The sequence below is a fragment of the Ochotona princeps genome, chromosome 15 (assembly GCF_030435755.1).
Source record: "Ochotona princeps isolate mOchPri1 chromosome 15, mOchPri1.hap1, whole genome shotgun sequence".
Taxonomy (NCBI): domain Eukaryota; kingdom Metazoa; phylum Chordata; class Mammalia; order Lagomorpha; family Ochotonidae; genus Ochotona; species Ochotona princeps.
This window is the reverse complement of record NC_080846.1, coordinates 25584592-25596937: the sequence shown is the minus strand read 5'-3', so window position 1 is coordinate 25596937 and position 12346 is coordinate 25584592. Positions and strand designations below refer to the sequence as shown.

At 45.2% G+C, this 12346-nt stretch overlaps 1 protein-coding gene across 3 annotated transcripts in view; it reads right to left on the bottom strand.

Moving 5' to 3' along the window:
• The window catches only part of RAB3IP (RAB3A interacting protein), a 48961-nt gene extending 36947 nt beyond the window's left edge, over window positions 1–12014 (bottom strand). The window contains exons 1-2 of one of the 3 annotated variants that reach the window (XM_058673492.1): window positions 11995–12014; window positions 11125–11319 (exon numbers count right to left, since the gene is read on the bottom strand). In XM_058673492.1, the coding sequence (XP_058529475.1) occupies window positions 11125–11156 (32 nt within the window). In that variant the 5' untranslated portion in view covers window positions 11157–11319; window positions 11995–12014. Of the gene's footprint in view, window positions 1–11124; window positions 11320–11994 lie in introns of those variants that run through there. The other 2 variants (XM_058673491.1, XM_004583020.3) reach the window with 2 other exon arrangements.
• Between the last annotated feature and the right edge of the window lie 332 nt (window positions 12015–12346).

Genomic DNA, 12346 nt, shown 5'->3' with positions numbered 1-12346 from the left:
GATTCCCAGTGCAATTAAGGACTCTGCTAGGGAAGACAGGCTAGAGGCAAGGGTTAAAATGTTACTGAAACAGGTGAAGGCAGCTGGACCAACTGCCAAGGTCAAGCGCTGGGAATGAATAGCTTTGCTTATATTTACATAAGCACATCCAATTAATCTGGTTAATCCTGGCTTTAAAATAGCTCTTATTCCTATGTTACAGACAGAGAGACATCAATTTAGCCTCAAGCAGTCAGTAACTAGGAGTTAAGGTTTAAACCCTGGTGCATCAGTGGACGCAAGAGGAGGGGCTGGGGGCAAAACTGTCCAGGCAGCAGCATCCATCGGCATGTGCAGTGGCTGGTGCAGGTGACAGACTGAACAAGTCAAGTCCGAGGTCACCACAGACAAGGTTTCTTGGGGGACTCCCTAACTAGATCACTAGTCTGACTCCAGCCAGAGGGAAAATCACAAGATATGTGGTCCAAATTTGGAGTGCATGTGTTAGGACTGGGTCTGTTCAGTTGCTGACGCCTGTGCAGTAGACAGTATGCCCAGACACACACAGGGTAACAAGACAGCCAACTAGCTCATTTAAGCTAGCAGGAGATGCTAACTGCCTCATCAGAGGACAGAAAGTGGAACGGGTTACAACACTCTCCTGGCCAAGCTTCACAGCATGTTCCTGGGCCTATGGATGCACTCTGGTGGACCTGTCCAACCAATAGACTTTGGAAAGATTTTCTCAACCCTGGTGCAATGAAGCCAACAATATCTCAGAATCAGCAAAACCACACAAGTAACACCCTGGGAACACCCTTCCCCCCACAGAGTCTCTAAGGCATCCTCAAATGACTGCCCCCCATCCCTGGGTAATTAACTCCCCTTCATCCATTGCAGACAACGGAGAAAGATTAACTATTTGTCCCCCCTGTATTCCTCCACATCTCAACTCTCTCCACCCTAATCAGAGACCCACACGGACTTGCATTGCTTTTAACCACATAAATATTAAAATAAAATTAATTACCAGAAAAATGAAATTCAAAAGGACTTTTTCATGTTGAATGATTTGCCATAAAATTGAAATTGTCTATCTTTTATGACTGTTATTATTGCTACAAAATAATTAATTAATCATGCCTTCTCACAGAAATACATTCTATTTCAGAACATCTGCAACCTGTAGTTTCTGTTGCTGTCTATGAATATATAATTTCCACACCTGCATTGGTAAATCCATTCTAAATCCATTAAAAAAGGTTTCAACCCTGGTGCACCTGATTCTAGCATTTGACTTCACTATACTTGAGACGTACAGAGGATACAATTGATGGGGGTAAGGGCAATGGATGAAGTTTAGATGGAAACAAGATCTCAAAGGCAAGCCTCATTTATCCCAACTATCAGAAAACTATCGTTGAGGTCAGTGCAATGGCACAGCACACTAATTCTTGGCCTGCCAGCACCAGAATCCCATAGGGTACCAGTTCTATCCCATCTGTTTCACTTGCAGTTCAGCTACTGTTCATGGTCTGGCAAAGCAGCAGAGGATGACTCAAGTCCTTGGGACCCTGCACCCATGTGGGTAACCTGGGACAAAGCTCCTGGCTCCCAGCTTCAGATCAACTCTGGCTATTGCAGCCATTTGCTGAGAGAACTTGTGGATGGAAGACGTATGTGTGTGTGTGTGTGTGTGTGTGTGTGTAAAATCTGCCCTCCAAATAAATAAATTCTTTTAAAAATACTGTTTAATCTCTTAACTCCTTCAGAAACAGAAAGTAAGTTTCTCTATTCACTGCTATTGAAATGAACACATGCTGTTATTCTTTGCTCTCTTCTATTGTTCATATATTCCCTTCACGATCACCTCCTTCTCTACTTTGCTATGTTGAGATTTTTAAATACTTATTCAGCTCCCTTTAGGACTGGGGAGAAAAAAACAGCACATAAGCAAAATGAAACAATCTTGATTTTATGATGTACCCTGCTTTCTGTGTATTAAAGAAAAAGCATGTGAATATTTAATTCTGTAATACTACTGTAGTTAAAGCCACGATACACTTAAATATCAGAACATTACACCTGTAACTTACTAAAGGACCATACTGCTGTGATAATATGGAGAGGAAATGACAGCCAGGGAAAATGGAGTGGAAGTGGGGGGAGGAGGATCCCTTCCTACAAAACTGTATCATGAAAAATAATGATAAAAATATAATAGTAGTAGTAATGTAGTTAACTTCCTTTAGAAAAACAGACTGACATGTCTACAGATGAAAACAATCAGGACCAGCATTGCAGAGTAGCAGGCTAAGCCACTACCTACAACCTCAGCAGGCCATAAAGGCATCAGTGCAGTCCTGGCTGCTCTACTTCTGATCCAGCTCCCTGCTCAAGTGAAAGATGGCCCAAGTACCTGTGCCTCTGGCACAGCCCTGCCCTGCAGTCATCTGGAGTGAATCAGCAGGCTGAGCACTGCCTCACCCTCTGTGTAATCAAGCCTTTCAAATGAATATATATTTAAAAAGAATCATACAGCTGCTTAATTTTCCTGAAAAATAATACAAAAAGAAGAAAAGTAGGTAGGCAGACTGACCATTATTGATGGCCACTGTGCTGAATGACAGGAACTCTGAAGTTCACTACACACTGTGTCTGCTTATTTTATTTGAAATTCTCCAGAATTACAATGCTCTTAAAAGATGTCCAGATCCATTCAGAATAAAGTTTAATTGATATACATCCAACTAATAGTATCCAAATATATTACAGAGTATCCAAATATATATACACCTACACACAAAGAAAAATGCACGTATAAAATCATTTTTTCATTTACTTCTAATACTGCTTTTAAATTATATTTATTTTATTTAAGCAGAAGGGATAAAGAGGCTTTCCATACACTTCCTGGAAGGCAAGAACTTGCTCCAAACCTCCCATGTGGACTGCAGGGACTCCACTACTTGAGCCAGCACTTACTGTCTCCCGGGGGACATCAGCAGAAAGGTACCATCAGAAGGGGAACTGGCTGGAGTGCAGGTACTCGGGATGGAGGATGGGCATTCTTAGTGGCATCTGAACCACTGCACCAAACATCTGAGCTGAATTTCATTATAATTTTGAAGTCAGCTTTCCAAACCAGCATTTTAGTTATAACTGAAAGACCCTCTAATCTGCAATTTACGAAGCACTCTGTTTACAAGAACGAACTTAATTAACAATCAAAAGGAAAAACTAGTCAAGTAGCCAAACAATACAATCTTTCCATTTTTGTTAAGATAAACCACCAACTATTTCTCATTTATTAATTCCACAGTTCCTCAATGTACAGACTGATATATTTAGAGATTTTAGTTGTTACAGTTTTTCACAATGGGGGTTTTCCAAAAACGTTCTGAACTGTTTGGGTCACTAATGTTATACTGTATTTAATTATAAATCCTTGAAACAAAAAAATACAAATAAAAAATTTTTCAAATTTCATTTGACAGTGCAAACCTTATTTTACATACTCAATAATATATGAAAACTGAACGCTCAGTCTGTGGAAAGGGAATGAATAGCAAAGCAGTGACGACTGGAGACAGTTAATACAGGCTACCTTTGGTGAAAGACAGATATAAAACCATAAGCACCTTGGAGAGTTATCAAGATGAGAAATAACAGCTTTTTGTTTATTTTTTAAAAAGGTCTACTTACTTCTATTAGAAAGACAGATTTACAGAGAGAAGGAGAGACAGAAAGATCTTCCATCCACTGGTTCACTCCCTAAAAAGCCACAATGGCTGGGCCTGAGCCAATCCAAAGCCAAGAGCCAGGAACTACTTATAGGTCTCCCACATGGGTGCAGAGACCCAATGCCTTGGGCCATCCTCCACTGCCTTCCCAGGTCACGGGGAGGGAGCTCGACGCAAAGTAGAGCAGCGAGGACATGAACCAGGACCCATGTGGTATTCCAGCATTTGCAAGGTAGAGGATTAGCCAATTGAGCCATTGTGCCAGGCCCAAGAAAATAGTTTTAAGGTTTGAGAAAACCTGAACATTCATCAGACTAATTTCAGAAAATCTTACTCCAGTTCAGATTTTGTCATTGACAACAATTGTGGTACTATTATCTTCCCTGCCTGCATTTTAGAATATCATGGCTTAATTACCAACACAATGTTTGAAGAGTATAAAGCATAATACAATGTTTAGCACTTGTAAAGATCTAAGAAATAAGTAAAAACAGGAATACAGCATATCAAGGGTTTGTGTAATTAATACAAAGGTATCATCATTTAACCAAGATTAAAGAGGAAAGCAAGTCTAAGAAATATGAGGGGTCTTCAAGAAGTTCAGGGTAAATGTATATTATTTTAAAAAAACTATGCATAGATTTCAAAAATGTGCTGCACAAAAATAAACATACACTGGCTTATTGTAACAGATCTGAACAGGAGCTAGTTTGAGGCACCAAGGATAAGACATCAGAAGAGAAACCCTATCACAGCCACTCGAAGTATGTTAAACGTGAAGCAGGTACACACACTCAGTTTACAGAAATGCCTGAGAGAAAGGTGACATCACAGATGCTCTCTAAGAGCGGTATCAGCAGAACATGCCCAAAACGTATCATCAGTTTATGGTGTGCAACTCTGTCAAGAATGGATGAGACAATACTGAAGACGAAGCCCACAATAGTACATGATCGACATCAATCTGTGAAAAAAAAAAAGATAATTGTACCCATTCCCTAAATGAAGCAGATGCACAATTAACAGCGAAAGCACAGCCAGGCCGGCACGATAGCCTAGTAGCTAACGTCCTCACCTTGTACACACCAGGATCCCATATGGGTGCCAGTTCTAATCCAGGCAGGCCTGCTTCCAATCCAGCTCCCTGCTTGTGGCCTGGGAAAGCAGTCGAGGACGGCCCATAGCCTTGGGACACTGCACCTGTGCAGGAGACCCAGAGGAGGTTGTGGGCTCCTGGCTTCAGATTGGCTCAGCTCTGGCTGTTGTGGAGCTTGGGGAGTGAATCTTCAACGAAGATCCTCCTCTCTGTCTCTCCTCCTTTTTGCATATCTGACTTTCCAATTAAAAAAAAAAAAGCAATGGCCAGCATGAGAGCCCTCAATCCACAATAGCCACAATGCTGAACAAACAACTAAATGGGAGCAAACCTTCTGCCTGGTAAGTATTAAAACTGCTGTGTGTTCTGCTACTGACAAGCACATAGCTTGAGGTGGACATATTCACTACGTGAGATCAAGATCCCGACGCACTGCTTTGAAGAACTTGCAGAAGACAGGACACATGGCCTCATCAATAAAATCTTGAAACAATGCACAACCAAAATAATGCTCACACTAGACTGCAGAACAACCTAGGAGTGCAGTATCTGAGGTAGAGATTGGGTCCAGTGGGAAGGTTGTGGGCTCCTCTCGGATGGGCTGCAACTCCCACTAGTGAGCACGAGAATCAGGACTGGGCCTGTCCTGACTGCACAGGCAGTGGTACCTGCCGGCATGAATGTGGGCTGCATGGTGGAACCAGTCAGTTTGAGTTAGGCTTCAATGCCCGATGATGTATACAAGATCTCAATATAATGTGGGGCAAACCAGACCAGTCCACTGTACATGCTGGCGGGCATAGGAACCAGAGATGGAGGGCCAGTACAGTGGGGATTATTGGGGTTCGCTCTGACTGGACTGCAATTTCCCATGTGGTACATGAGGGCCAAGCATGTAGAGGGCAGGGCTGGGCCGGGCCACAGCACCCACCAGTTTGCTGAGGATGCAGGGCAGAACAAATTGATCAGCTACCCCAGCAAACCTTGACAGCAAATTTTTGGGCTAATGGAGACTCAGAGGTGGACAATGACAGCCAATCGACTTTGGAAGGATTTCCTCATCTTGGAGCAGCACTATCAGCAGCATCTCAGAACTACTGAAACCACATGAGCAGAATACTCAGAAAATGCTCCACAGTGGGGACCCTGGGATGACAACAAATGGCAGTTCCCCAATCCCCAGGGTTATGTGGTGGTTGGGAAGCTGGGCATGGTTATTCCTCTTCTATCGCCTTCTCCCCCATATACAGGAAGAAGAAAAAGAAAATGTGTAAGCAACGGTCTCACCCATTATCCTTTGATCCTCAACCCTTCCCATCCTGATCAACTATGTAAACATCATGAAAAATAAATTTTAAAAAAGTGAAAATAATGCTCACAGAAAGTTGTAGGTATGACCCGAAAAACTATCAGACTAGTCAAGAGCAAAGTTATGACCACAGTTTTTCGGAATGCTACAAACATTTTGCTTGCAAAAGTTCTTGAGGGCAAAGAACAGCAGCAGCTGCTTTTTAGGAGAATGTTTTGAGAAAACCAGCCAGCACTTCAGCAGAAAAATGCCAAGGGACGCTTCAACAGAGTTCTTCCACACCCACAATGACGCTTACGGTCAGGCCTCTCACCAGAAGGGTCAGGTAATGGGAGTTTCCATGGGAACCCAGGAGGCATCCAAGTCACAATCCTGACCTTAGCTTCTCTGACCCTCTGTTTAGTAAAGGGCACGCATGTTTCTTCAGTTAATTATGTAAAAAGGACATCATTCCTTAGGGGTGAGCTGAACAGCCAACCTCACCTTCGTAAAGGTGTCCTGAACTTGAGAAATAAAGTATATATTTTTATCTTTTAATTCCACTTCCCTACATACTTTTTTCAAGTCCCCATGTACAACTGAAATATGAATTGCCCCCAACAGGGAATAAAACAGTATATGTATTTGTTTTTGAAGCGTTATTTTATGCTTTAGCCCAATCTATCAAACAGGTAACCCAACACAAATAATGTTATTACTCTCACCTGGACACATCAAATTAAATCCATTCATTTAACTTGTTCTAAGTTATCACTTGTATTCTCCTTTACACTTCTGCGACCCTCTGCATTATTAAAGTTTCTTAGTTTTAGATCGTTAATCCATGTGAATACATGCTTATGTATTCACACCCACCAGTGGAATTTCACCAGCCACCACCATGCTTGGGTTTATAATCCTGATTAACCAACAACAAATATCTCAAGAATTTATCTTGATGATTTTCATCTTCCCCTAAATAATGGTATCTTACAACTATAGCTATCTGGGCCCGGCGACGTGGCCTAGTGGCTAAAGTCCTCGCCTTGAACACGCCAGGATCCCATATGGGTGCCGGTTCTAATCCCGGCAGCTCCACTTCCCATCCAGCTCCCTGCTTGTGGCCTGGGAAAGCAGTCGAGGACGGCCCAAGGCTTTGGGACCCTGCACCCGCGTGGGAGACCCGGAAGAGGTTCCTGGTTCCCAGCTTCGGATCGGCGTGCACCGGCTGTTGCGGCTCACTTGGGGAGTGAATCATCGAACAGAAGATCTTCCTCTCTGTCTCTCCTCCTCTCTCTGTATATCTGACTTTGTAATAAAAATAAATCTTTTAAAAAAAAAAACAACTATAGCTATCTAACTTTGTAATGCTGACATTTTAAGACAAATTGGTTACATTTTTCACTGTTTCTGAATCATGACTATACACAGCTGAAGCTTATGAAATTCATTTAGTGGTAAACAGAAAGAGAAAGGAAAAATAGAAATATCAAATTAGTGTTATGTGTTAAATATCTCTTTCCTTCGCCCCCTCAATTCTCATTCTGAACACTCATTTTACTTTCTAATGTTCAATCAATTTCGACACATCCTAACAGTCCTCAACTGCCCATCTGCCAACAAACATTTCCCACTGGGTATTGGTCCCAATAAGCCCTTCAAAGCTTGGTACACTAGAGGAAAACATCACCTTGCTAATAACATGTTGCACTGATAATAGAAACTCCGCAAATATCAAAAGTAATGAATGCCAAAACAGAGACATCTTATAAATACCAAAACAGACATGTACTCAGTAGTATAGAAACAAAAGGCAGGGGGTGGGGAGTACAATCTAGTACAATTCAGAAGACTAGTACAAGAAGCTAGAAAATAACCAGAGGGAATTCTCAAAACTCAGCTAATTTTTTTAAGATATCAGTGTATACCAATTTGCTTCCCCCTTTGCTGAACCAGTCTAAGAGTGTTCTCCTTCAACATCCCTCAAAGCTTTCCCTCAACACCACAAAGCCCAGACATCTCCACCACCACCCATCCTTCCTCCCCTGCCCACTATACTACTCTTGATGCATACATATACCTTCTAAACTGAGCAGCTTCCACAAGACAGGGGAGCAAGTACCTAGCCTTACCTTCCAGACACCTTACAAATATGAATATTTCCTTTTACCCCCAATATCTCACAGAGCAGATGCTCACTGAATGTTTGACTTCAAAAAAAGAAATCTCTGCTGGCACAGTAGGAATTATAGGCTACACTAATATTAAGGATCTCATAAAAGCTAAATTACAAACAATTCTTCAGCATTACAACCTATACATGAAATGGCAGAGGGTAGTGGTTAAACAGCAAACAGTTCTTCCACATTACAAAGTACCCATGAAGCCAGGGAGAGCACAGTACTTAGGAGCAAAAAGATGAAAGGCAAGCTGCATGACCTCTAATCTAGGCCTGCCACTTAATTAGCTACATAACCTTAGGCAAGAGACTTCATCTCTCCTTGTCTCAATTTTCTCATCTGTGAAATGGGGATAGTGCCACCTGGCTCCTTGTCTCCTATGAGACACAAAAGGGCTCAGGGACTGGCCCAGGCTTCACATATAAAACACAAGCCAAAATGATAGTAGGGCATCATCGGAAACCTCGGGTAGTTTTCAATCAGGAAAGCACATGACACCAACACTTGTCATCAGTGTGCCTATGTTAACTGCAGTACTCCCTTATACAGATGTGCTGGAACAGGTACTCAGAGAGCTCCGCAGGAGGGAGGCTCACATTTTCTGAGCCTGGCTTCCCATAAGCCAGCTCTCACATCTCCTATGGTGCACCTCATAAAATCCCCCTCCCACTATGCAGAAGTCCACACAAGGCTGGAACATGAACACCAGCAGAGTGCTGGCGATGACACATACTGGGATCTGATACTTCCTCTTACAAAGGGAGAAATGAACTCAGAGCCATGGCTTCCTCAAAGTCACGTGCTTAGCCAAAGTGACGGAACTGAGCCTTACACAGTGTTTCATTTGTCCAGCTCACTCACTGTTGAGCAAATCCCACTTGGGGAGTGGGAAACAATGTCTACCAATCACTGCACTAAATGGAAAACCAGAGTAACCTACCAAGTTTTTGTCCTGCGCTATTAAAACACGGGGGTGGCCCAGATGTCTAAGAAGTTTCCAGTTTAAAAATCATTTGCAGAGCCTGTATTGAAGGAAGAGCAAGTTGAGGGAAAATCAGAGGTGAAGAATATTACCGAATCTGGCCAGGGTAGTGCTTCAATAGTGCAAGCCATTGCCTGGGTCACTGGCATCCCATATTGGCACTGGTTCATGTCCCAGCTATTCTGCTTCCAACCCAGCTCCCTGCTAATAGCCTGGGAGGGCAGAAGATGCCCCCAGTGTTTAGGATATGTCACCCTGTAGGAGAGCTGCATGAAGCTCCTGGCTCTGACACTGTCCCAGCACTGGCCACATCAGCCACCCAGATAGGGAGCCAGCATGAAAGTACATGCACTCTCACTCTTTCTCCCTCACTCCCTGTAAAACTTTCAAAATAAATATATCTTTTTTTTAAGACTTATTTATTTTTCTTTGAAATGCAAAGTTAAGGCCCGGCACCATGGCATAGTGGCTAAAGTCCTCCCTTGAACGCGCCGGGATCCCATATGGGTGCCGGTTCTAATCCCGAAAGCTCCACTTCCCATCCAGCTCCCTGCTTGTGGCCTGGGAAAGCAGTTGAGGACGGCCCAAAGCTTTGGGACCCTGCACCCACGAGGAGGCCTGAAGGAAGTTCCTGGCACCCGGCTTTGGATCGGCACAGCACTGGCCATTGCGCTCACTTGGGGAGTGAATCATCGGACAGAAGATCTTCCTCTCTGTCTCTCCTCCTCTCTGTACATCTGACTTTGTAATAAAAATAAATAAATCTTAAAAAAAAAAAAAAAGAAATGCAAAGTTATACAGAGGAGACATAGAAATCTTCCAACTGCTGGTTCACTCACCAACAGCCACAGTCATCAGAGATGGGCTGTGCAAAGCCAGGAACCTCTTACTGGGTCTCCCAAGTGGGTGCAGGTGTCCAAGAACTTGGCCCACCCTCTTGCTGCTTTCCCAGGCCATAAACAGTGAGCTGGATCAGAAGTGGACCAGCTGGTACACAAACTGGTGTCCATACGGGATGCCGGTACGACAGGAAAGACTTAGGTCACAGCACCAGTGATCAAATGTAATCTCTTTTTTAAAAGGATTTATTTTTATTTTTATTGGAAAGTCAGATTTACAGAGGAGGAAAGACAGAAAAGAAGATCTTCCATCTGATGATTCACTCCCCAAGTGACCGCAATGGCCAGAGCTGAGCCCACACAGATGTAGGCTCCCAAGGCTTCGGGCCGTCCTCGACTGCTTTCCCAGGCCACAAGCAGGGAGCTGGATGGGAAATAGGGCCACCAGGATTAGAACTGGTGCCCACGTGGGATCCCAACATATGCAAGGTGAGGACTTTAGCCACTAGGCTACTGCACAAGGCCCCAAACTTAATCTTTAAACATATTTAAATATATATGGAAGTTTGTTATCTACATGAATGCAGAAAGTACAAATGGATCTAATCAAAAAGCAGATTCACATCAAGTATCTATCCTGGTGAAAAATTAGGTGTTTGTTAACAGACAAGAGTTGTAGTGCTATGTCAAACCCACAAGAGTTACACTAAGCACTGTGGTTCACACAAGAATTCATGAATGCCTAACACTACCGTAATGGAAAACACTTCAAGGCGTTTCTTCTAATAGTAAGAAATACACCATAGCAGTAATACTGTTTAACTGCGAAGTTATTCGCATGAATTCCACAGGAGCTTTAGCAGCAGAGAGCACATAACCATGTCTGACCAAACTTGAGAAGCCCTGTCTAAACACTCAAGACTAGTCAATAAATAACAAAAGTTAACAGTACAAGATCTCATAAAACTAGTGAAATATTTAACAGTATCCAATATTTGCTATGACCAGCATACAAACCTAGTCTGCCTCTTTCCTCCTTGATGTGTCATTCACCATTGTTTTCCTTAAAACAGCATGCACAAGAATAAGGGGAAGGCAGAGAACGTGGGTCTATTGACCGACAAGAGCTGGATTCCGTTCTAATCCTCTTACCGGGTTCTCCTTCAATTATGCAACCATTCCCCAGCACCCCGATGGGGCTCTCAGCTGACCCTGAAAAGAAGAGTGGGAAGGGATGTTGTATGTAACAGGTAACACTCCCACGAGACTCAAGTGCACGGACTCCGCACTGTTCTCCGGGACCTTACCCTTCAGCCCTATTAGATTTTTTTTTTCAACTCGACTAATAACTGGCAGCTCTCCACCTGCTGCAGACTGCATCCGGAACCAACACTTCCACAGCGGCCAAACTCGCTGTTCCTGGGGCGCGGGGCGAGCAGCCAAGGCCGGGAGGGCAGTGCATTGTGCCCCATCTCCCCCACCGGCCCAGCCCATCCCCCAGCACCAGGCTGGCAGACCCAGCTCCTCCAGGGGCAGGCTGCTGGCTCGCTCTTCCCCACCAGGTTTCACCGAAACCTCCCCAGGGTGACCTCCACAAGCCTCGCGGGACGCCTTGCACACCTTCCCGGTGAACCTCCGGGCGTGACCCACGACCCGGGCCGCAGCGGCCCAAGGCTGCCCCGGGATGCCTGCTGGTTCGGGACTCTGGTCTCCCCGTCCACGACCCCGGGGCCCAGAGCTCGGCTACTCCCGCTAGCCCACAGGTAGCCGGGCTCCGGGCTCCCCGCCTCAGACACTCGGGACCGCGCAGTTAATAAGTAACGCGCCCGGGGACAAGCAGGGGCCGCCGCCCGCGGGCCACCAGCGGCCCAGGGGCGCCCGGCTGACCCCGGGCGCCGAGCCTACCACCCCTCGGAGCCGCCGCGGGTGCAAGAGCCGGTGCGCCCCGGTCGCGCGCCGCGCGCCGCGCCCTCGCCGCCAAGGCACTCACACCTGCCGCCACCGGCCCCGCTCCTCGGCGGCGGGCAGGCGGGCAGGAGGAGGGCGCGCGGGCGCCCAGGGGGGCGGTGCTCCACGCCCCAGGCCTCCCGCTCCCGCACTCACCTGACGACCCCACCGCGGCCGCGGCCCGCGCTCAGCGGCAAGGAGCGTTCCCTGAGAAGAGCCCCGGGCGAAGGAAGACGGCTTATCGAAGCCGCTACGCTCGGCGGCGACAAGAAGCCAGCGCTGAGGGACCGCC